The 21,901-nt window shown below is 63.0% G+C and overlaps 1 protein-coding gene across 1 annotated transcript in view; it reads right to left on the reverse strand.

The window, feature by feature from the left end:
- SNTG2 (syntrophin gamma 2) overlaps positions 1-21,690 on the reverse strand; it is a 96,290-nt gene extending 74,600 nt beyond the window's left edge. The window contains exons 1-14 of the mRNA XM_077916011.1: positions 21,673-21,690; positions 21,291-21,455; positions 20,985-21,146; positions 18,639-18,770; positions 18,363-18,574; positions 18,099-18,181; positions 17,736-17,846; positions 17,413-17,541; positions 16,395-16,518; positions 10,850-10,952; positions 10,658-10,735; positions 10,163-10,381; positions 4,762-4,818; positions 4,624-4,681 (exon numbers count right to left, since the gene is read on the reverse strand). Of these exons, the coding sequence (XP_077772137.1) occupies positions 4,624-4,681; positions 4,762-4,818; positions 10,163-10,381; positions 10,658-10,735; positions 10,850-10,952; positions 16,395-16,518; positions 17,413-17,541; positions 17,736-17,846; positions 18,099-18,181; positions 18,363-18,574; positions 18,639-18,770; positions 20,985-21,146; positions 21,291-21,455; positions 21,673-21,690 (1,651 nt within the window). The remainder of the gene's footprint in view (positions 1-4,623; positions 4,682-4,761; positions 4,819-10,162; positions 10,382-10,657; positions 10,736-10,849; positions 10,953-16,394; positions 16,519-17,412; positions 17,542-17,735; positions 17,847-18,098; positions 18,182-18,362; positions 18,575-18,638; positions 18,771-20,984; positions 21,147-21,290; positions 21,456-21,672) is intronic.
- Between the last annotated feature and the right edge of the window lie 211 nt (positions 21,691-21,901).

The following is a 21,901-nucleotide window of genomic DNA, read 5'->3' on the forward strand; positions in this document are numbered from 1 at the left end:
CATCCTACGCGCACCAGCCGCGAGGCCCCGGTGGCGTTTCCATCCTCGGACCGGAGCCGGCGAGCGAGCTCTCCCCACACCCTCAGGGGTAGTGGGCCTTCCACCGCGGAGCTTACATCTCCGGTAAGGTGGCTACGGTGCGTTCTGCACACGCTCACATGTAGGTGTGTAGAGGCTCACGGGTCTGTGACGACACACAGGCCCGGCCCGAGCACGGGCATCCACATGTGCACGCGTCCAGGTACCGATCCTGCTCTTCCTCCAGGCCGAGGTCCTGCGCGGTCCCCGGGACCAGGCGTACGCAGCAGGGACGGTTGTCAGGGAGGGCGGTGGGCGGGGGTCGCAGAGCTGCACGCGGAGGCGCGGGGCCCCACGCGGCCTGGGCTGCGATCCTCACCATTTCCTCTGCCCCTTATATCCTATTCCTTCGTGTCATCATTAGAAAAACAAAAGCCCACGAGTATGCAGGCGCTTCCCGTACACATTTTAGACATTTCTGTACAAGGTAAAGGCGGCGCCGCCCCAGATGCACGACTGCGAGGCGCTGAGGTCAACCGGAGACTCGAGGAACAAGTGCTCACCAGCTCGTTCGTCACCGCGAAACGGAGGCCTAACCGGGACGAGGCGCTGGAGTTTCCAGATTTGAGCAGCACAATTTCACTACATCACGTCTAAGATTTTTTTCGCAGTTGGGTAACCACCGGTGGCTCCTCAAGTAAAGAGTCAGGCGGCAACGGCCACACGTTGCCGGAAATTTATGCATAAAACACAGTAAATTAGGAACAATTTCCGTGTGAACCCGGAACCTCGAAGAGTTTTCACGCTCACTCCGCGACGCGGTCCCACAGCCGCCGCACCTGCCCTCCCACTCGTCCGCGCGTCCCCGTGCGCCCCTGGCTCCCTGGCAGGACCGAGTGCACGCCTGGCGCAGATGCAAGCGCACGGCCTGGGAAGGCAGCTACGAGCTCCTGCAACAGGAGAACCAGGGAGAAGCAGCGGAGGAGGCGGGGTGCAGCCAGAAAGGGCGAGGGCCCAGCAGGGACGTGACCGTCACCACGTGGCGAGCAAGAAGAAGGGCGCAGCGCTGTGGGCCCTAAAGACGGAGCAGTCGAGGGCCTGGGTGGCTCAGTCGGCTGAGCTTCTGCCTTCGGCTCAGGACGCTGCTCGAGCTCCGCGTCGGGCTCCCCACTAGTGGCAGCCTGCTTCTCCCTCCCCCTGCCTGCGTGGGCCTGGGGTCCACTTCCAGTTAAGGGGGTGACAGGCTGCTCGAAGGCCTCCTCCTCCTCGGATGAGCAGATGGCCCTTCCCAGGGGTGGCCGCCCCGTGTCTCCGTGCCCTACGGGGGCCGTCTTGCAGGTGTAACCGGAGCGGAAGCCCTGGCTGCTCAGGACGGCTCCGCGGAAGGATGGGCGAGCTGGACGCGGACGGCTGGACGTGTGCCGTGCTGAGGACAGGCCCCGCTCCTTTGGGGCACCTCACGGCCCCACGCCTCCCCACCTGGACCTGAATCCACGACCTCCGTGATGCTCATTCTCGGCCCCACCTCACGGGGTCTTGGGAGTCGGCCCTGGGGCCTCGGACCATCTCTGTGGTGCACGTGACCCAGCGTCCCCCCCGCACGACGAGGGTGCCGCACGTCCCCACTGATAGGCTCCCTCAAGGTCCACGGTTCACGCCTGGGCGCAGGGGGTGCCGGCTCATCCATGGCTCTCGTCACAGTACCATCGACAACCGATGTTACGCCCTGTGTCCGTGCGTGTGCCCTGGCCTCCCCGTGCAACGCACACTTGGGAGGGCGCCATCCGCGGGAGGACAAGCTAGTGCCTGGAGCTCTGCCCATGCCCGAGAGCGAACGGGCACGGCCTTACACGGGGCACGGTGTGCTGGCGCTGCCTGCAGAGCCAAAGAGCACCAAGCGCTTCGGGAACTACATGGAAGGTGCAACCCCAGCCAGGCTCCCAGTCTGCACCTCCCTGGGCCCCCAGTTGCACCCCACCTGGTCCCCCAGCTGCACCCTGCCCGCACCTCACCCATGCCCTCAGTTAACCCCACCCAGCCCCCAGCCACACCCCATCCGCACCCCACCCAGCCCCCCAGCTGCACCCCACCTGCACCCCCCCAGCCACACCCTGCCTGCGCCCTGCCCGGTCCCACAGCTGAACCCCACCCACACCCTCCCTGGTCCCCCAGCCACACCCCATCTGCACCCCACCTGGCCCCTCAGCTGCACCCCACCCACACCCTGCCCTTGCCCCCGGTTGCACCCCACCCAGGCCCCCATCTGCGCCCCGCCCACGCCCCGCTCTTGCCCCCAGCAGCTCCCGTCTGTGGATGTCACATCCTTGGGAAATCACCCGTTAATTCAAATGCTCTTGCTCCAAGCCCCTCAGCCTCACACAGATAACCGCGCACCGGAAGGCACGCACCTGCCATGGGCTGTGACCCCCCCACGTTCCCCTGACCCCCAGAGCCACCGCGTATCCGACCCAAGGCCACTGGACGCGGCTGCCGCTACGGACACAGGGACCCTGCGGGGCTGGCCGGCAGCTCAGAACGGCACCCGGGCTCCCTTCAGAGCACACGCGGGTCGGCCGCTCGCTTCCATGCTCCCCAATGTCCCCCGTGTGCGAGGCCCCTCCTGCGCACGTGCCCGAGCCGCCAGCGCGCCTGCTCCCCACGGCAGCCCCGTGGCCCTTGGACGTACGACAGATGTTACCGGCCGTCCGCAAAGTCCTCGCCCGCAGGTCCGCCCAGGCTGTCCGCGTGCCCCTTCATGTGCACGGCCAGCACCCTGTCGACGGCTGCGTCCCCGGAGCTCGTCGCACCAACACCCCTCACGCCCATCCCCGCACAGGCGAGTTCACGCATGGCGGCCGCCTCCTGGACGTGGGGGCCTCCCCCCGCTGCCTGGTTTCCCAGGTCTCTGACAGCAGGTTTGCAGCTGACGCCCCGAACACGCAACGCCCCGAACATGCGCTCTCCCCAAGAGCTTGTCAACGTGGCTGCACGAGTGGCAGCCCGATGGCCCCTCGACCCTACAGCTTAGAGCCGCCCCACTCCTGACCCCAAACCAGCAGGACGTCAGGTTCCCCAAGTGGGAGGTGGAAGCTGCGTCAACGGCTGGGCCTTCCCTCTGGGGACGGGGACACCTGCCGCCACCAGGGCAGGACTCCAAGCCGCAGAGGGTGCTGGCCATCTCCCCGGCCCGACAGGGTCCCACCTCCCACCACCCACCCACCCGGAGTCTCTGGTCTCCAGGAGCAAATCCCAACTCGCCAAGTCGCCGGACTGCGTAGTGGTTTGGATGATGCAAAGTGGTGATTTAAACCTTTTTTTTAAAAGAATTTATTCACGAGAGACACAGAGAGAGGCAAAGACACAGGCAGAGGGAGAAGCAGGCTCCAAGCAGGGAGACCAACGCAGGACTCGATCCCAGGACCCCAGAATCATGCCCTGGGCCCAAGGCAGGTGCTCAACCCCTGAGCCCCCAGGTGCTCCTGAAATCTTTTATTTCTGCACGAATGAGTCACAGTCGGTGTCCCCATGCGCTCGCCTCTGCAGGACGCGGTGGACGCCCAAGGCCTGGACTGGCTCTCAGGCGTCCCTGGGCTGCCGGGTGCTCTGACATGGGGCTGCAGGCGGGCAGGCGGGCCAACAGTATGAGCGTCTGAGAGAAAGCAGAGCGGGTCCTCCAGCGCTCCCTCCGGCCGGATCCCTAGTGCGGGGCGTCAGCGTTCAGGAGCCCAGTTCACGTGGGTCACCGCACCCCGGCCCCTGATTTCAGGTCCACGGACCCAAGAGGCCCCTTCCCCCTTCCTGTTCACGTCCGGCTCGGGGACAGGAGTCCCTCCCTGCACACGCAGCCCGGGGTCCCACGCTCCCACCCTGGCAGGGTGCACGGTCGCAGGGGACCAGGTCAGGGCGCCTGGGTGGTCGGGTCGGGTCTGACCCCTCGTATCAACTCGGGGCATGACCTCAGGGTCTGGGATCGAGTCCTGCGTCGGGCTCCCGGCTCAGCCAGCAGCCAGCTCCCCCTCCCCCTGCCTGCACTCACTTGCTCTGTCAAATACGTAAATAAACTCTTAAAACAAGGAAGGAGCTGAGCTCCTACACACCATCTAACAAAGTGAATTTACTGGAAAGCTCTCCCCGCTGCAAAAACAGCCGCCCAACCCGGGAGTGCGGGCAGGAACCCCACGTGCACCTTCCACTTCTGCGCACGGTGACCTGAGGCAGCGGCGGGTGCGGTGTGCTCGCCCCCAAGGCCCAGGCGGCCGCTGCTCCTGGAGGGCGGGACTCGGCTGTTCCCGCAGACGCTTCGTGAGCGCGGCCGAATGCAGCCAGGGGCGCCTGGTCACCTGCCGAGACTGCCCGGCGTCCCAGCCCCTGCGGTCCCCGAGCCCGGAGCGCGGCTCCGATGGCCCCGCGGGGAGTCGGTACCTCCTTAAGGGCTTGGGGTGTCGGCGGAGGTGAATCCGCACGGCCGTGTCGGGGGGCGCAGAGGAGATGGACATAAAACAGCAGCCAAACCACGAAGCCGACAAACAGCGCAGCCGCCCGCCAGCCTCCAGCGCGCCGCCTGACGAGCCGCCCCCGGTGCACAGCAGCGTCCGGCCGCGTTACCTGTGTGGCCTCTGAACATCCTCGATATGACGACAGGGACCCTGTGCTCAGCGCCTCCCTGGAAAGCACACAGACGGAGGGTTAGGGCCGCGCCGACCCGCGCACGGGGGAGCCTCACGGGGAAGGACACGTGCCTACCTTGATGCTCAGACCCAAGCTGCCACCGGGCTGTCTGCGAAGCGTAACAGTTCTGTGCTTTAAGAGATTTTAGAAAACAGAATAAGTTTAGGTTAAAACGCAGCATCACAGTGAGTGCAAAATGCAGATAAAAGATTCTTTGTTTAAACTGAAGTCACCGTTTGAAACACGTTTGCAAAGGGACCCCTGCTCACGTGCTCACGTTCAGCAGCCTCGCCCCTGCAGGCGGAGTTCCTGGGCCACAAGGACGCTGATAAACCCGCGGACGGACGACGGACACACGGACAGGCCCTCCCACAACCGCATGCACGATGCTCGGCCGAGTCCTGCAGGGGCCCCGCCTGCGCTGGTCGAGGGTCGCAGGCCCCAGAAAGGGCCACGTGCCCGGGGACAGGCCGGCGAAGCTGCAACCGCTCCCAGCGCACCCGTTCTTCCCACGGCCCCAGCCTGGCTCCCTCCCACCGCTCCTCTTGCGAGTCCCACCACTTCCAGGCCCGTGTCTCAGGGGTTGGCGTTGAGCCTCACGTGCTTGGAATCCCCGTCTTGGGCTCACGCGGCTGGTGGTGACGAAGCCAGGGGTCTGGGCACGGCTGCAACCAGCAGCGACTCCAAGGCCGGTACATGGTTAGTCACCAGCAAGGCTCTGCGTGGTCTACACCCACCATCGACCGTCAGCCAGCCGTGCCAGCCGAGGGGGCGGAGGGGGCAGAGGGTCACGCGGCTCCAGCCCCAGAAGGATTTTATGGGAATACCAGGAATGTCACGGTTCCTCCTGCTTCCAAGCGACAGTGTAGACACTGTTGGTCTGTTTGGTCGAGTGTGGGTGCGAGCATGGTGACTGGGGACAAGGCAGGGGCTGCAGGGCCGCGGGACCCGGGATGAGGACAGAGCCAGGGTTTACGGGGCGTCTGTCCCACCCCAGGAGGTCACACTTCACCTGGGAAGCTCGCCCTGCGCGCCTCCCTGTGGGTGTAACGCTCCCGCCGGGGACCGTGTGGGTGAGGGTCGGGGACGTGGCTCCAGGCCGACGGGACGGACCTGGGTGTCTGTCGCCCTGAATGCTGGGAGCACGACCCAGCCACGCAGAGGGCCACGGAAGGAGATGCGACCCGAGTCCCGGGGCGGGAGGACGGCGCAGCCCCTGTGCGTGCGGAGCTTCCCCCACAAAGCCCCGGAGCCTCGGGAGGATCGTGGGGGAAAACAGAAAACGGTCGCCTTGTGGCAAAATGGGTCCATGCGCGCAGAGCTCCGGGGCACCCGTCCCAACAGGTGAGGAAGGGACACAGGTCGCCGACGCTCCACCACGTGGGTAAGGAGCCCGCAGACCCCGCGGCCCGGTCTTCTCGTTACCGTATCCACTCCCTGCCACCCGTCGACTTGCCTTCAGAGCAAACGAGGCTGCGTGACGGGACGCCTGCGAGGCCGAGATCTCCATCTGCAAGTTGAGGGTCACGTTCCCACGTAGGAAGTGGCCCCGCGCCCAACTGCCTGCCCCCCAACCCGTGTCGCCGTCCCATCCCCGTGGGACGGTATCTGCAGGGGATCTGGGCTGGAGGGTCACAGGCTGGGCCGCCGTCCGCAGAAGAACAGGAAGGGGGACCCCAGCACGGGCCGCGGCGGGCACGGCAGGGGGATGCCGTCAGGGGTGGGCAGCCTGGGCCGCGGACACGGAGCAGCCTCGGGAACTCCGGGAAAGTGCCAGGCTTCACAGAAGCGTCAGGATGCGGAGGCTCTCGGGAAGAGCTTCCCGGTCTTCCAAACTCCCCCGTGCAGCGCGGAGGCATCGCTGGGTCCACACGGGGAGGAAGGCTCGGCCGTCGGGCGCTCGTGACGGGGGCGGTGTCCGTACCCGGGATCCAGCTTGACGGTGGCCTCGTCCGTACGTAAGAATTCCGAGTTTCAGAACAGGACTTGTGAGCATCCATGGATGGCGATGAAACCAGGCGTCCCCGGCCCAGGCCCCACCGGCGGGTCCCGACCCCCCGTGACCTCACAGCCACTCCAGACACCGACGGCTGGACTTAAAGTCCTGGAGAAGCTCCTAAAGCCTCCTGCGGGCCGACCCGCAGGTGCACACGGGCGTCATCCCACGGCGTCTCCTAACTCCACCGCCCGGCTGGTCGTCCTTCATCGTGGGGTCCACGTCCCCCCGACGGGACACACCTGCCCCCCCACACACGGTCTCCTCCGGCCAGGCTGCTCCTGCTCGTCGGGGAACAATCACCAAGTCAGTCAAGCGTCTAATGAGACTTGCGGAGAATGAAGTCTGGAATCTAAAGTATTCAAAAACCCCGTTCCCAGCCCAATCCGGCCGTGTTCCTCACAAACCTAAGAGACGAGGTCCTCACGGAGATACCGTCTCATCCCTTGGTCCCGAACCGGGCTTTCACGGTTACGTCCGCCTGACGTAGGGAGCGGAGAACGGGCAGCGAAGGGCACCGCGGGGCATGAGCCCGGGGAGGAAGCAGCATCAGGTGACGACAGGGCCGCGTCCCCGAGCACCGAGCCGGGCAGCCCGCGGCGACCTGGGGAGACGGCCCGACACCAGGCTCCCCGGTTCGGGAAGTTAACACAAGTCTGACTCTTTGCTCCAAACTGAAATGCCAGCCGAGTCCTCCGGGCGCCTGCTACGGAAGAGGTGAACCCAGGGCTCGATGACGTCGCGACGCATGGAGCCCGGGGCACCGGCCGCAGCGCCTGCCGTTCCTCAGCCGACTCCACTGACCCGCCCGCGCCCCTTTTTCTAAAAACACCTCTAGACTTTTAAGACCTTTAAACCCTTTTTCGAAGCAGCAAAGAGAGGAAGCAGCCAGTGCGACGGCGCGGAAGCCACCACCCGGCCCTCGGGGCGCAGAACCTGCCGCCGTGCAGGCCCCTCCGCCCAGAACCCGCCGGCTCCTAGACCCGAGGCCTGATGCCCGTCAGCGGCACCAAGTGAGATCGGCCGTCCTGCCGGACGCGGCCGCTGCCTCTGGGGAGCCCACCCTGGGGAGCCCACCCGGGGCCCAGCTCCCGCCGGCGCACGCGAGGCTTCGGGTCTTCTCCCAGACGGCGATCCGCGTCTCCTGCGTTGACGGACTGGACACAGGTGTGGGCTCCCTGCTCCGTCTTCATCTTGGTGCACAGACACCCCCGTTGGGAGCTCGCTGCGTCACTCTCCATGGCTGTCATGCTCCCACGACCCCCCGTGTCCGCGCAGGAGACGCCCCCGTGATGCAGCCCTGGCCTGCATGGGAGCCCCAAGTGTCCGACGCCAACGTCCGCAACGGTCTCCATGTCCGCTCCCCGAGGCCAGGACTTCCTGGTGCTCCTGCTGTGGCAGGGGACAGAGGGGGCACGACCTGTACCCGCTCGGCCCGGGTCGTGCAGGTGGACGGACGCCGGCTCCCCCGCTTCCCCGCGCACGCCAGAGGGGCCGACGCCAGAACTGGGCTCGTTCCCTGCCGCGGACACGCCGCCGTCCTCCTGCGCTCCCGCTCCCTGTGAGGCTCTCCGAGGGTGTCCCCAGGGCCCAGGCCGGCAGACGGGCGGCGGACATTAAGCTGAGCTCAGACCCCGAACCCCTGCATCCTACACGGGAACGCGAGGACACAGTCCCCTACGGCACCCCCACCGGGACTGTAAGCGCGGACCAGCACACGCGCCCCCGCACCCTCCCTGGGAGCACCCACCCCCTTGTGCGGACTCAAACCAGGAGCATAAACTCAGGACTCAGGAAGACGTGTCACCGTACAGGGATGAGCAGAATAAATCAATCTAAACAGACTCTGAAACATGGGAAAAAGCTACTTCTTACCCTACAAACAGACATTTTCTTTAGGTGATAAGGGGGAAGGGGGAGGAGAAGGGGGATGGGAGGAGGGGGGAGGAGGGGGAGGGGAAGGTGGGAGGAGGGAGGAGGATTTCCTAAACGGTCACCAACACTTCCCTAACGCCGCTGCCCCAATCCCACCAGGACAAGTGGGCTGGGAGGTAGAAGGAGGGGCTGGTGACCCGCGCCCTCCAGCCCTGACCCTGGCCACAGGGAGGGCAGCGGCAGTGGGGGCAGCACCCGTCCCCCGCCCTCTGTCCCGACCCGCAGGGAGCATCCAGAATGGCGCCAGCGACCAGGGAGGGCGCAGGAGGGGCAGGCGAAGTCCCGGGCGGCGCAGGAGGGCTTCAAGCGGGAGGCACGTGCACCTGCGTCCTCCACGTGTGTGAGGTGCACATGAGCCCGGCATCGCTTCTGGGGGGAGCGCATCGGCCATCCCAGGACGGACCCCACACTCTGCCATCTGCGCCCACGGAGGACACTCTGGGTCGAGGCTAGAGATGGGGGCAGGGCTCCGAGCACCACATTTCCAAGGAGAAGGTCGTGAGGACCCAGAGAACCACAGAGTATGACCCGGGGCCACGGCGAACGGGACGGGGTCGCGGCGAGGATGTCCCCAAACAGGGAGAACTGCTGTGCAGTATGTGACTCCCGCGCGGCGTCCGTGTGGCTCCTGCCTGGGCCTGCGCAGCGACACGTGGCGTCCGTGTGGATGTGGACGTGCCGTCGGAGCCGCGCAGGAGGCGGCAGGCGTGTCCCATCTCAGCCGAGCTCCCCGGAGGCCCCTAAGCTCTTTCCCGTCATCTCCAGGCAACACTGTGTGGCATCGAAGCAGCACGTCGCTTCCCCGTCGGAGAAGTTCAGGCCAAGTGACCGAGGCCGGAAGGACGCAGCGTGGGCAGCGAGGCCCCTGGTCGGTCCCGGGACGCCGGGGACGGAGGAGCAGCTCCCAACAGGACGTCGCGGCTCCATTGCTGCTCCCACTTCCGGCAGCAGGTGCTCGGCCATAGGTGACCCTCACTCCGCGTCTTCTCCGTTTCCACGAGAACGTGTCCACTTCACACCGTGGCCCGTGGGGCGGGGGTGGGGGTGGGGGGTGACGGCGCTCACGGGAGAAACTAGGAAGGCAGGGAGGGCGCCACGCGGGGGACACGAAAACCACGGGGGCGGCTGTTCCTTAAGGAAGAGCCCCAGAGCCGTAAGTGGTCAACCCGCCCGTGTCCCCCTGTGTCCCCCGCTGCCCGCGTCCCCCCCATGTGTATCCACCATGTCCCCCCGCCCATGGTCTCCCTCTACAGGCCCCCCACCCACATCCCCCCACCACCCGCATCCCCCCCTTGTGCATCCCCCCGTGTCTCCCCCCACCTGCATCCCCCCACATGCATCCTTGCTGCCCGCGGCCCCCACCCCCACGTGCCCCCCATGTGCATCCCCCACATCCCTTCCCGCCCACGTCCCCCCTCACCTGCGTCCACCTCCCACCCGTGTCCTTCCTGCCCGCAGCCTCCCGCCCGCCCCCCCGCACCCGCGTCCCCCCACCCCCTGCGGAGCCCGCAGAGCTATCGGAGCCCGGGGGCGCAGGGCACTCACGTGTGCGCGGTGGCTGCCGCCCCGGACGCAGACCACGTCCTGCTTCTGGATCGTGAGGACGTCCTTCGTCAGCCTCAGGCGGACGTCACAGGCGCCGCCCGGCCCCTCGTGGTGCAGCTGGGCGAGGCCGGTCCTGGGCTGCGGGCGAAGCAGAGGGCGTGAGCGCGGACGGGGCCACAGCACGTGGGGTCGGCCAGAGCACCCAGCGGCCTCGTCAGTCTAAGCACAGTCCGGACTCTGACGTCTCTGAACGGTTTTTACGGGATTTAAATAAGGACCTTCTTAAAAGAAAATCAGTTTTCTCTAAAAGCTACAAGTTACTGCTCTTGTTGGAATCTATTTTTCTACCTGTACAAAGGCTGCGGTCCCGCTCTCCCCAGGGCCGTGTGGGCGGCGACCAGGGCTCCAGAGGCTCAGCGAGCACCTGTGTGAGGATCTCCTGCAGCAGCGAAGGCCGAAAATGAGCAAAACTCGTCTGAGGATCCTGGTCGTTACCGGAACCCCCGTGTCAGCGGTGGCCGCGGGCTGGGCCGGCTCGGGGGGCTTCCGGGGGGAGGCGGGGCCGGGGGCTCCCTCACCCGCCCGACACAGCAATCGGGGGGTGGTCAGGAGGCGGGAGGCCGGCAGTGAGGACGGAGGACGGAGTCAGGCTCACGGACCGGGGTGGCCTCCACGTGTCAGACGCACGGTCGGCATCGACTTCGGGTGCCCTGCCAGGCCCAGGATGGCCACGTGCACAGAGCTGCCCCACAGCCTCAGGGTCACCCTGTATGCAAGGGTGGGGAGGGGCCTGCGGGGTGGGGAGGGGCACCCAGAGGTCGGGAGGGGGCACGTGGGGTGGGGAGGGGGCACGTGGGGGTGGGGAGGAGGAACGCGGGTATGGGGAGGGGCCCATGAGGGTTGGGAGGGGGAATGGGGGGTCGGGAGGGGGCACGCGGGGTGGGGAGGGGGCATGTGGGGGTGGGGAGGGGGCACGCAGGGGTGGGGAGGGGGCACCCAGAGTAGTGCCGGGGCATGCGGGGTGGGGAGGGAGCATGCGGGGTGGGGAGGGGGCAGGATGCTCGGTGAGAGGGCAGGGGCTGCCCCCTTGGGCCAGGGCCCTGAGGACGGGCCCAGGACACGGACGCCCACCCTGGGGGTCCCAGGGCAGCTGGCGAGCAGGGAACACGTGGGCGCGACCAGCCTGCCCCGGCCGCCCCACCTCCACCCTGCGGGCTGTGTGCTGGGCCTCCCGGCTGGACCGAGCGCAGGGGCTGCGACTGAGCACAAGTCTGGGAAGGAGGAGCTCAGACCAGGGGGCGCCCCCTGCATGCGCCCTGGAACAGACCCCTGCCCGTGGACCCCACCCCACATAGTGCCCCTCGCCCAATGCCCCTGCACCCCTGCACACCCCAGGGTGCAACCCGTGGACACCGTTTCCTGCCGGTTTAGGGTGGATACAGGAACAGGCCGGGCTGACTGCACAGCCACACGCCGCGACCACACGGGCTACGGACACACCCACGACCACGACGCACGCTGTCCGCACGCCACGACCACGCAGGCACGCACTGTCACCGGGTTGCCGCCGACCCAAACCCCAGCGGGTCAGACAGACAGCCCACATCCCAGCTGCTGTGAAACTCCATCTGACTTGACAACATACACAAACGGGACGTCCCACAGCGTCCCCCACGGCCGCAGAGCCTCTGTGCACCCTCGGTGCCCACGACCCCCGCCGTCAGCCGCCGGGGCCGGGAGTGGAGGGGACCGCAGGGCCCATGGGCACCACACTGAGCGCTGAGCTGCGGTGCGCAAAGCACGCTGCCTCCTGAGGGCCGCGGTCTGCACAGGGTGGGGGACCCGCACTCCGTTCCAGGCACCGGGCTGCCCCTGACTGCGTCACCCGGTGACTCGGGGAGACCCGGCCAGCTGAGCTGCAGGGCACGAGCGCCTCCCGCAGCCCCAGTGGCGCAGGGGGAGCCCCCCACGTCTCCCCCTCCGTCGGGCCACACCCAGGCTCCCTGCTCGCAGGCACCCGGGCCCCTGCCCACGATCTGGGCCCAACGCAAGGTCCGGGCGTCCCCAGTGAGAAGGGGACGCGCCGCATCACCCGAGGAAGAAACCACACAGTTCGGAAGAAAGGCTCCCGGCTGCTGCTTGGGGTGGGGGTGGGGGTACAGACGGGGCTCTCGCCCTCCGGCTTGTTCCGTGAGCCACCGGACGCTTCAATTGCCAACGTGCAGAGAAACAAGTTTGTGAAGAAAACACGGGAATGTGTGTATAAACAACGGTAGCTGAGCTTGACTCAAAAGGCAGGAATTCTAGAGGAAAAGACTCACGGAATTGACTGTGTGGAAACCTAAAGCCCCGATGGACGGGCTCCCCGCGTAGAAAAATACGTGCATCACACGGACACGGGGCCGCCAGGTGAAGACGCGCACGCGGGCAGCCCGGGGAATGGAAGGGACACAAAATCCCCAAAAGAAGGAATAAAATGAACAACGCATTTGACAAGATCCCACGGCCGGGCGTGACCCGGCCCCACAGCGGCTGCGACCGGGATTCCCGCTCTCACGACCACGGTGGCCGCTGCGGAAGTGAGGGCGACCCAGCGAGGCCGCGCAGCAGGTGCCGTGCTGCCCCACCCGCCCCGCCGTCCACCGAGCGGGGACCATCCCTCCGGCGCTCCCACCTCCAGGACGTCGCCCTTGGGGCGTGGTCACGTGCGACGACACAAGGGAGCCGAGGGCTACGGGGACCCTGTGCTCAGCAGCTCAGCACGCCCCTCACCCTCCGGCGCGTGGTGGCACCTGCTACGTGGAGCATGATGGGGGCGTGCGGATGTGCCAAGGAAAGGCAGGGGGAGCTCCCAGAGGCCGGGTCTCCAGACGCCAGCGCTTCTCTCAAGGGCTGCCCTTCCGTGTTGCCCACTGGACGAGGCCCGCGGACACGCTGCTGTGGACACCCGCCCCTGCCCAGCCCCCCCGCCCAGCCTGCAGACCCCTGCCCAGCCCACCCCTGCACAGCCCACCCCTGCACAGGTCAGCTCCATCTAAGATACCTGCATCCTCCTGCCTCCTCAACGTCCCATCGGTCGCCCCCAGAGCTCTCAGACTGCCCCTGGTCCACCCTGAACTCCTGTATCTTCTCTGAACCGGCTCTGTCCTCATCTGGCCAAGAGCGACTCCATCCCCCAAGTGTCCAGGCCATGGCTGGGGCCAGCCTGACTGCTTTGCTCCCCCAACTGCACAAACCCAGCAAGAAGCCCCGCCCGCCCGCCGGGCAGCCGCACAGATGTTCCCTCCCTGCTCCGCGCTGGCTGGGCCACGGCACCACGGCACGAGCAGGCAGATGCCAGCCCGCAGGATCCCTGCCCGGCCTCCCGCCCTTCCACTCTCAACAGAGATGCCAGCGACCCTGAGGCACGGCGTCAGATGGTGACACCTCCCGCCCGTCACCGATCTCCAGGAGGAGGAGCCAACTGGCCGCGGGGCCCTCCCGCCTGCCTGCTGCAGACCCCTGGCCCCGGCCCCCCTTGCTCCAGGCTGGCTCCTCCATGTCCTCGTAGGCGGCCGTATCCCAGTCCCCTCCCGCAGGAACACCACCGACGACACACACGGACAAGATGTAGCAGACGGGAGCAGCTGCCCCCCACGCAGGACCCCGACTTCCGGAGGCCGTGCGCTGGAGCATCATGAGGAGGCCCCGTCCGCGGACACACGACTCCTCGGGCTGGGGGGACACTCCCCTGTGGTCAGGTGCGCATCCCTGAGGGGCTTCTGTGCCGGGAAGTAAAACAACAGGTCGGCGGACTGGGAGCCACGCGTCCGTGGGTCGTGGAGCCGCCCTGGGGCCCCGACGGTCAGGACTCTGCGGGGCAGTGAGAGAGAACGGGTCTGAGCAGGCCCGCGATGGTCGCCCTTACAGCGCTGGGAAGAACCAACAGCGAGGGTCTCACTGCCCACGCGATGTGCTCCGCGGGACAGGGCGCAGGCACGCCAGGTGAGGCCGCAGGGAGCTCAGCGCGCTGGACGGGTGCTCGGGCCGGGGGAACCGCCGCAGGCTCCCAGACGCCTGCACTCAACCCCCGCCACCAAGACGACACCGGGGGCCTCAGCCTGGGGACTCCTGGACTGGGTGCAACGGTCATCCCCGGGGCACGTCCTGCTGAGGCAACTGGAGCCGAGGAAACAGGGAGGCCGGGGGCTCCGCGGTGGAACGTCTGCCTCGGGCTCAGGACATGACCCCGGGGTCCTGGGATCGAGTCCTGCGTTGGGCTCCCTGCACGGAGCCTGCTTCTCCCTCTGCCTGTGTCTCTGCCTCTCTCTGTGTCTCTCATAAATAAATAAAATCTTAAAAGAAAAAAAAAAAGCTGAGCCACGCACTTTCAAACTGCCACAGACCAAGGGGAAATGCCGCAGTGGAAAGAAGAATAAACTCTGAACGGATAATGGCGTTACAACCCCTCAAAGCCTCTAGGATTCCTTTAAAACAGTGTCTTAAGGAGAATTGGCAGCTTCAAATGCATTTTTTTATTTTTACACAGCTAGGTTAGAAAATCAAAGATCTAGCCCCAAATGAGCCAACTGCCTGCCATCATAAGCAAAGTTTTATTGGAACATGTTCACACTCACCCAGTTACTATGATCCTTGTGGTCTTCAGGCGACGACAACCTCAGAGTTTAGTACTTGTGACCGACCATATGGCCATAAGATATTACCTGCCCTTAAAATAATAAAAGCTTGTTGGGGACGCCTGGGTGGCTCAGGGGTTGAGTGTCCACCTTTGGCCCAGGGCGCGATCCTAGGGTCCCGGGATCGAGTCCCGCGTCCGGCTCCCTGCACGGAGCCTGCTTCTCCCTCTGCCTGTGTCTCTGCCTCTCTCTCTCTCTGTGTCTCTCATGAATAAATAAATAAAATCTTAAAAAAAAAAAAAGCTTGCAGACCTCAGATCTAAGTTTCCGTACACCAAAGCTAGAATAAGGTCAAAGGAAGGGAATAATCAGAGAAGAAGTACATGCAGTGGAGCATCGACAAAGCCAAATGCCAGTCCTACCCAAGGACAAAGAAACAGAAGAACCCCATGTACAGACATCATGAGCGACAGGCGGAAATCCCACAAATCTAATACTCTGCCAAAGACGATAGGGTGATCCCCACGACGCTATTTCATCCAAACGTTTTATAGTTTGTACGCAGAGGTGAAATTCTTGAAAACACCACACTTCACTAAAACGGACACGATATGAAGTCACGAATGTGAACATTACTATACCTACTTAAAAGGCTGAACTCATTCTTAAAAACCTTCCACAAAGTAATCTCTAGGCCCGTAGACCTTCATTAGTGGATTCGTCTATCTTGGGAAGATAACGCGTATTAAGTAAACTCTTGAAGAAAATTCTAAAGAATAGAAGTCATTTACAAAACCGAGCTTAGCTGGATACAACCTTGCACGGAGGTTATAATAAAGTAAAGGTACTCGTCACCCCCTGAACAGAGAGGCAAAAATCCTAGAAGAATTACCAAATCTAATCTAGAAAATATGAAAAAGGAAAAACGCTTTTCAAGCCAGTGAAACAAAGAATACCCGATGCTCTAAGTAATAGTTCTCTTCTGGCGCGTCATAAAATACCCACAAATCTACAGCTGAAAACCAGCACGGCTCCTGGAGTCTGGAATCTGGGGCGGCTCGCTGTGTGTGTGTGGACCAGGGTCCCCTGCTCCAAAGCCGTCCCGCGGCTGCTGGCGGGAGGCTCCAGGTCCTCACTGTGGGTGCAGCGCTGAGCCCGGCCTCCCCCAGGCAGGACCTCGCACCCAAGACGAAGCTGCAGCTGTGTCTATATAACCAAACGCCGTCATGTGTGCCGTACGCAGGGATGCTCCAGAGCAGCCCCTGGGACGACGTGGGCGGGACCCCGCAGGGACCACGGGACCAGAAGCAGCAGCAGCTTCCAGGATCCCTGGTGAAGTTCGAGGACAGCATCTGGTAAATATGCAGGCACGGTCTTAACCTTCTGGAAAACTGCTAAAAAAGCTGAGGAGCATCTGTCATTCGCCTCGTGGAGTCATGGAAAGCTTTCCTCCAAAGACAGAGGCTGAGAAGAAGATGTGCGTTCACTCTGCGGCTCCAGCGCCGTGCTCCCGGCCACGCCATCACACGCGTAGCATACACCCAGAATACACGACATGAATGCGCACACGCGTACGCGTCACAGTCCAGGAGAAATCCACACACCTGTGACCTCACGCTTGTGACAAGTGCAGCACGATGGTCAAGTCCATAAAGAATCTGCCAAACACAGGAAGGCACGAGCGGACCGCGCGGCTGCAGGGCGCGGAGCCCGTGGACCTAGCGGCCTTCAGAGCCGCACCTGAACAGCAAACCAACATGAGGTTTAAGAGAAAACAGCTGAGAATAGCTCCGAGGACTCGGAATGCAGTGGACCCGAGCAGCACGCCGAACGGTGGCAGCCTAGAGATGTTCTAACCTGGGAGTTCTAGCCCAGAAAGGGGCTACTTGCTAAACGCCGAGAAATTCTGTTCAACAAAAGACACAAGGAAGAGACCCGCAAGGTGCCGCCGCGAGGGATCCTCACATCGCGCGGATCTGATAAGGACGTGGACGCAGATCACGCGAAGCGCTCCCAACGTCGGCAGGGATCGCAGCAATCCTGTGACTCCCAGAGACAGGGACCGGTCCAACCGGTGAAAGCCCCACACGGCGTGGCGAGGACCCCGGGATTCCGGGTTTTCTCGCACAACCTCGTCTCCCGGGAGGCAGGAAGAAAGAGCTTAAAAGACACAGAAACTTGCAGGGGACACTGAGGTCCGGGAATACAAAGGGCCAGTGTACAGGCGTCAGAGTCCCCGAGGGCTGGTGGGCCGCTGCATGAAGACACTCACTCCCGGGGGACCCGCCGGCTCGGCAGCAAAGTCACAACAGGGCCCGGACACGGGCATTAAGAATTTCCTCCAAAAACTCCAGGACGGGCCCGGGGAACAGATCCACCAAAACGACATGAAGACCCCAAGCGAGAGAACTGAATCCTTTCTTGGAAACCCTAAAGAGACAGGAACCAAGAGGGGTACCAGGGCAGGCACAACGGAGGACAAGTGTGTCCCCCATCCCCAAAGTCCTCAATTCGTCATTGGATCTGATGCAGCCGCTGCCGCCGGATGGAAGGCCCCGCGATCCCGCGGGCGCGGCCGGAGGACGGGGAAGGGCCGAGCAGGGGGCACCTGGGCCTCAGCGCACTGCCACAGACGTGCTTCCTCAGTTTCCCCGCTGCCGGCCCCGCAGTCTGTCGTGCTGCGCGAGTACTGGCCTGGATCCCCACACTGACGGCATCGCAGCGTCACAGGGCTAAGGGACGGTCCGGCTGCAAGACTTTCACCTGCGGGGGAAGCGGCCAAGAGCGGCCAAGGGTCCCCGGGAGGCCCACCACCGCCACCAGGCACAGCGCCCGGTGCCCATGGAGCAACACGCGCCACCTCCGAGGCCGGGGCAGCAGCGTGAGAGGGCCTCGTGCCCCAGGGCCCCGGGGTGACCCCGCGCTCCGGGAGGAGGACCCGCCGGCCAGGAGCCCACCTCCCCCCATCCCCGGCCAAGCCAGGCCCCCGTGAGGACCCGCGCCGCCCTCGACATCTGACCGCGCGTCACCTTCCACCGCAAACCCTCCCCACGTCGCCCGATTCCGACCTGACGGGAAAAGCAAAGTGAACAGGGAGCAAACCCAGAGCGAGCAGCTCCCCCGACACTGGCTGAGCCGGCTCCGCGTCCTGAGGCATCCTCAGCATCCAGCCCCGGGCGCGGCCCCTGAGAAGTGACGCCGCCTCGCATCTCTTGAAATGACCCCTGCCATCAGGTACAAATTTTAAAGAAAAACGTCTAAGTCCCTTGTACCCCGGGACACCAGGAAGGGAAACTCGCACCTCCGGAGACGTTTCCTACCAGCCCCAGAGCAGCAGGATCCGTAGATCGTCGTGGGTTTGAGCGAAGGTGGGTAGAGACCCACCTCTGCACCCTGAGCTTCCCTAGGGCGTGGGACCCCAAGGCCAGGAGGGGCGCCCACCCCAGAGCCACAGGGCGGGGAGGGAGCAATGGGTGGAGGTGGGGGCAGGTGCAGAACCAGGAAGAGGAGGTGGAGGCTGGAGGCTGGAGGCTGGAGGCCGGGGGCCGAGCAAGGGGCTCTAACCTGGGCTGCCCTGAAGTCACCTGCTGCGCGTCCAAAGCCACTGGCCCCAGGCCCCCTTGGCGCTGGCCTCGCCCTCAGGGGTGACGGGTTTACACACTCCCTGGGCATCCTTCCGGGCGGAAGGGCCGAGAACGGCGGCGCAGCGGCCGGCTCGTAGAACCAAAGGGGAGAAGGGAGCCCAGATCCAGGGAGGGCGAGTGTGCAGGGGCAGACGGGGGACGAGAATCAGAACCTGGGGATGCAAACGCCCTCGTTTCGCCAAAGGCCAGCACCGGTCATCAGCTGGCCCCGCGCACCCAGGGCGCCAGGAGGAACTGAGGCGTGGGGAGGGCCCCCAGTAGCCACGGAAACGTGCCGATGCCAACCTGCGCCCCAACCGTCCGGGACGGCGGCATCGACTGGACGCTCGGGGACAGGGCTGCCCGGTGCTGTGAAGGAGCAGGGCTGTACTTCCCCACAATCCAGGGGAGTGCCGGAGCTGAGGTCTCCGAAATATGGTTTAGACGTCGTTTGCAGTCAACCCTTAATCAGTAACCCTGACCGGGCACCTGCCATTCAGGAGTCTGATGCCCAGTGATGGGCCATCGGCCCGGTGAGTTCAGAGCCATCAGGGAAAACAAGCAAGGTCTGTCAGGGATGACCTACTTATGATATATTTTTAGGGGGAAGAAGGTAGGGCTTCATGCTGCTAAATGATTCCTATTTCTGCAAAAATAGATCGCTATAATAACTCAGAAAGATCAGAAGACACTTAGCAAAATGGCATAACATTTGAATAACTTGGATTTGACACACACACACAAAAATAGCATTTCAATGTTATTTAAAATAGCCACCTGTTTAAAATGCGTTTTAAAATGTGATCAAGGGGGTCCCCGGGGGGGTTCAGTGGTTTGGCACCTGCCTTTGGCCCAGGGCGTGATCCTGGGGTCCCGGGATTGAGTCCCGCTTTGGGCTCCCTGCATGGAGCCTGCTTCTTCCTCTGCCTGTGTCTCTGCCTCTCTATCATAAATAATAAATAAATCATAAATAAATAAATAAATAAATAAATAAATAAATAAATAAATAAAATGTGATGAATTGTGAGGAAAGTGCTGGGGGAAAAGTCTTACTGTAGACACACCCGACAGTCAAAAAGGACATTAAAACAATCAAAGCAAAATAAATGAATTAGCATTTACAGTTACGAGGATTCCACTGTCACTCATGCGACTGCTGAAGCTGTCAGAGCAATCCTTTATAAGCGTATACGTATTTTCAGATTTACTTACTCATTTTAGAGAAGAAGAGACAGACACAGCACAAGAGGGAGGGGCGGAGAACACCGACTCCAGGCTGAGCGCAGAGCCCGGGGCGGGACTTGATCCCGCGACCCTGAGATCATGACCTGAGTGGAACGCAGAGTCGGACACTTAGCCGACTGCACCACCCAGGCGCCCCGATAAATATTTTTTAAAACAGTTTTTATATGTATTTTAATTTATCACTACTTTCAAAAAGCAAAATTTAAAAAAAGCCCTTGGGACGCCCGGGGGACTCAGGGGTTGAGCGTCTGCCTTCGGCCCAGGGTGTGACCCCGGGGTCCCGGGATCGAGTCCCACGCTGGGGTCCCTGCATGGAGCCTGCTTCTCCCTCTGCCTGTGTCTCTCATGAATAAATAAAAAAAATCCTTTTTAAAAAAAATAAGAAAAGCCCCGATTCCTGCATAGGAGCTACCACTGCTCTTAAAAGCAGAGCCCATGTGAGCTTCACATAAACCTCACACGCAGGCGGGTTCACACAGAGGAACAGATGGTCGGGGCGCACCTGGGAGTGAAGTGTCCTCCCCCCACACGACATGGACTCATCTGGGAAAAGCCAAACCACAGCTGGAAGGTGGATGAAGAGTCAGCAACACACCTAATTTCACAGACGAGCTGCACTTTGCACGCGGGGCACACGTCCCATCAGACTCTGGATCTCCAGCAGCCAGAGGCTTCCGACGTTTTCCATGCTCAGGACTTGAGTAACTGAATTCGGCAGGTTCGTTAGCATCACCTGCAACGCTTGCAAACTGTCCCAAACCGAGCGCGCACCTGACCGCGCACATCAGCACAGCCGTGCACTTTATACGCAGTTTCCTCTGCAGGAAGGTCCGTGTAAACCACACTGAGTTTCTTCAGAGTTTGACTCCTCGTATTAAGAAAGAAAACGGTGGTTCACGTGGACGCGATGCAAACGAGCGGGAGCACGGCGGGTGACCTCAGGAGGACGCTGTCCCCAGGTCAGGGGCCTGCTCCACGGGAAGCCGTCCCATGAGGCACCTGCTCACTGTGCACTTCACGTGCAGAACAAGGACGCGCAACTGCATTCTTTTTGCACAATAGTCTATCTTGTGTTTTCCAATCTGGTAGCAGAAATGCTCAGATTCATTCACATGTGGATCTATGAGGCTGTAGTTAGAGAAGCAGCAATGAAATCCGTGCGCTCACGGGTGCACATTTCACAGCCCGCTGACGCACCCGTTAGATGCTCACAAACGTCGACTCTAGAATTCAATGCTTGACCTTAAGGGACCCACAATAAATCTACTTGAAAAATACGTTATCAGATAAACCTGTCACAAAACCATGCACAATAGCGACACGTATAAAACCACCTACGCGCTCCATGTTGGGGACTAAGGAGACGGAGATGCAGCCCTCAGGAGACGGCACCCCGGGGCCTGTCAGTCCACATCCCAGAAGAACACGAAGCGGGGTTCGTGCCGCTTTGGGCTCGAGCCGCAAAGCAGAGAAGAGCGGCGGCCCCTGGGGGAGCATCGTCTGGGAAAGGAGGGAGGACAGGAGAGGCGGGCTGGTTACACCCGAGGTCTGAGGGGCCCCGTCGGTGCCGCGGCGGGTTCGCGTCACGTTCCACCCGTCCACCCGCATCACTCTGACCACAGCTCAGGGTCCTCGGCCACTCACAGGCCCCAGGGCACTGTCATCAGGAGGCTGAGGAACAGGAGCTGGCAGCACGCGTGTGCCAGGGGCCGACACCGTCCTCACACGCGGGTGTCCACGGCAGCTCTCCTCCCACCAGGCCACAACCACCTGGATGTGCGTCAGGTGGCCGTGGGCGCGAACACCGGCCTGCCCGCCAGACGGGTCACAGTGGGTAACACCACCCACAGGGGTGGGGCGCTGACACGCATGCCCAGGGGACGAGCCTGAGGCCAGCGTGCTGGTGAAGCAGCCCCAGACGCCCCCAGACGCCCCCAGGGGCCCAGGATGGGCAGGTGCTCTGAGCAGCGGCGGCGGGCGGGGGGGATGGGGTGCAAGTGGGGACCCGGGGAACGCACGGACACACTTCCAACCAGCAGACCATGCCCCTTAAATGTACGGCTTGTGGGGCCTGTGGCTCCAAGGCGATGAAGCCAGGGTGTGTGGGATAGATTTTAGGTTTTCTGAGTAGGACGGCCAGTCTGATCTCAGCTCAGATCCACTCAATTAATTAAAAAAAAACAAAAAACAAAAAACAAAAACAAACAAAAAAAACCCAAACTATTGTTGCAATAACCCGGACCATCCTGACAGCA

The sequence above is a fragment of the Canis aureus genome, chromosome 12, assembly GCF_053574225.1.
Source record: "Canis aureus isolate CA01 chromosome 12, VMU_Caureus_v.1.0, whole genome shotgun sequence".
NCBI lineage: Eukaryota > Metazoa > Chordata > Mammalia > Carnivora > Canidae > Canis > Canis aureus.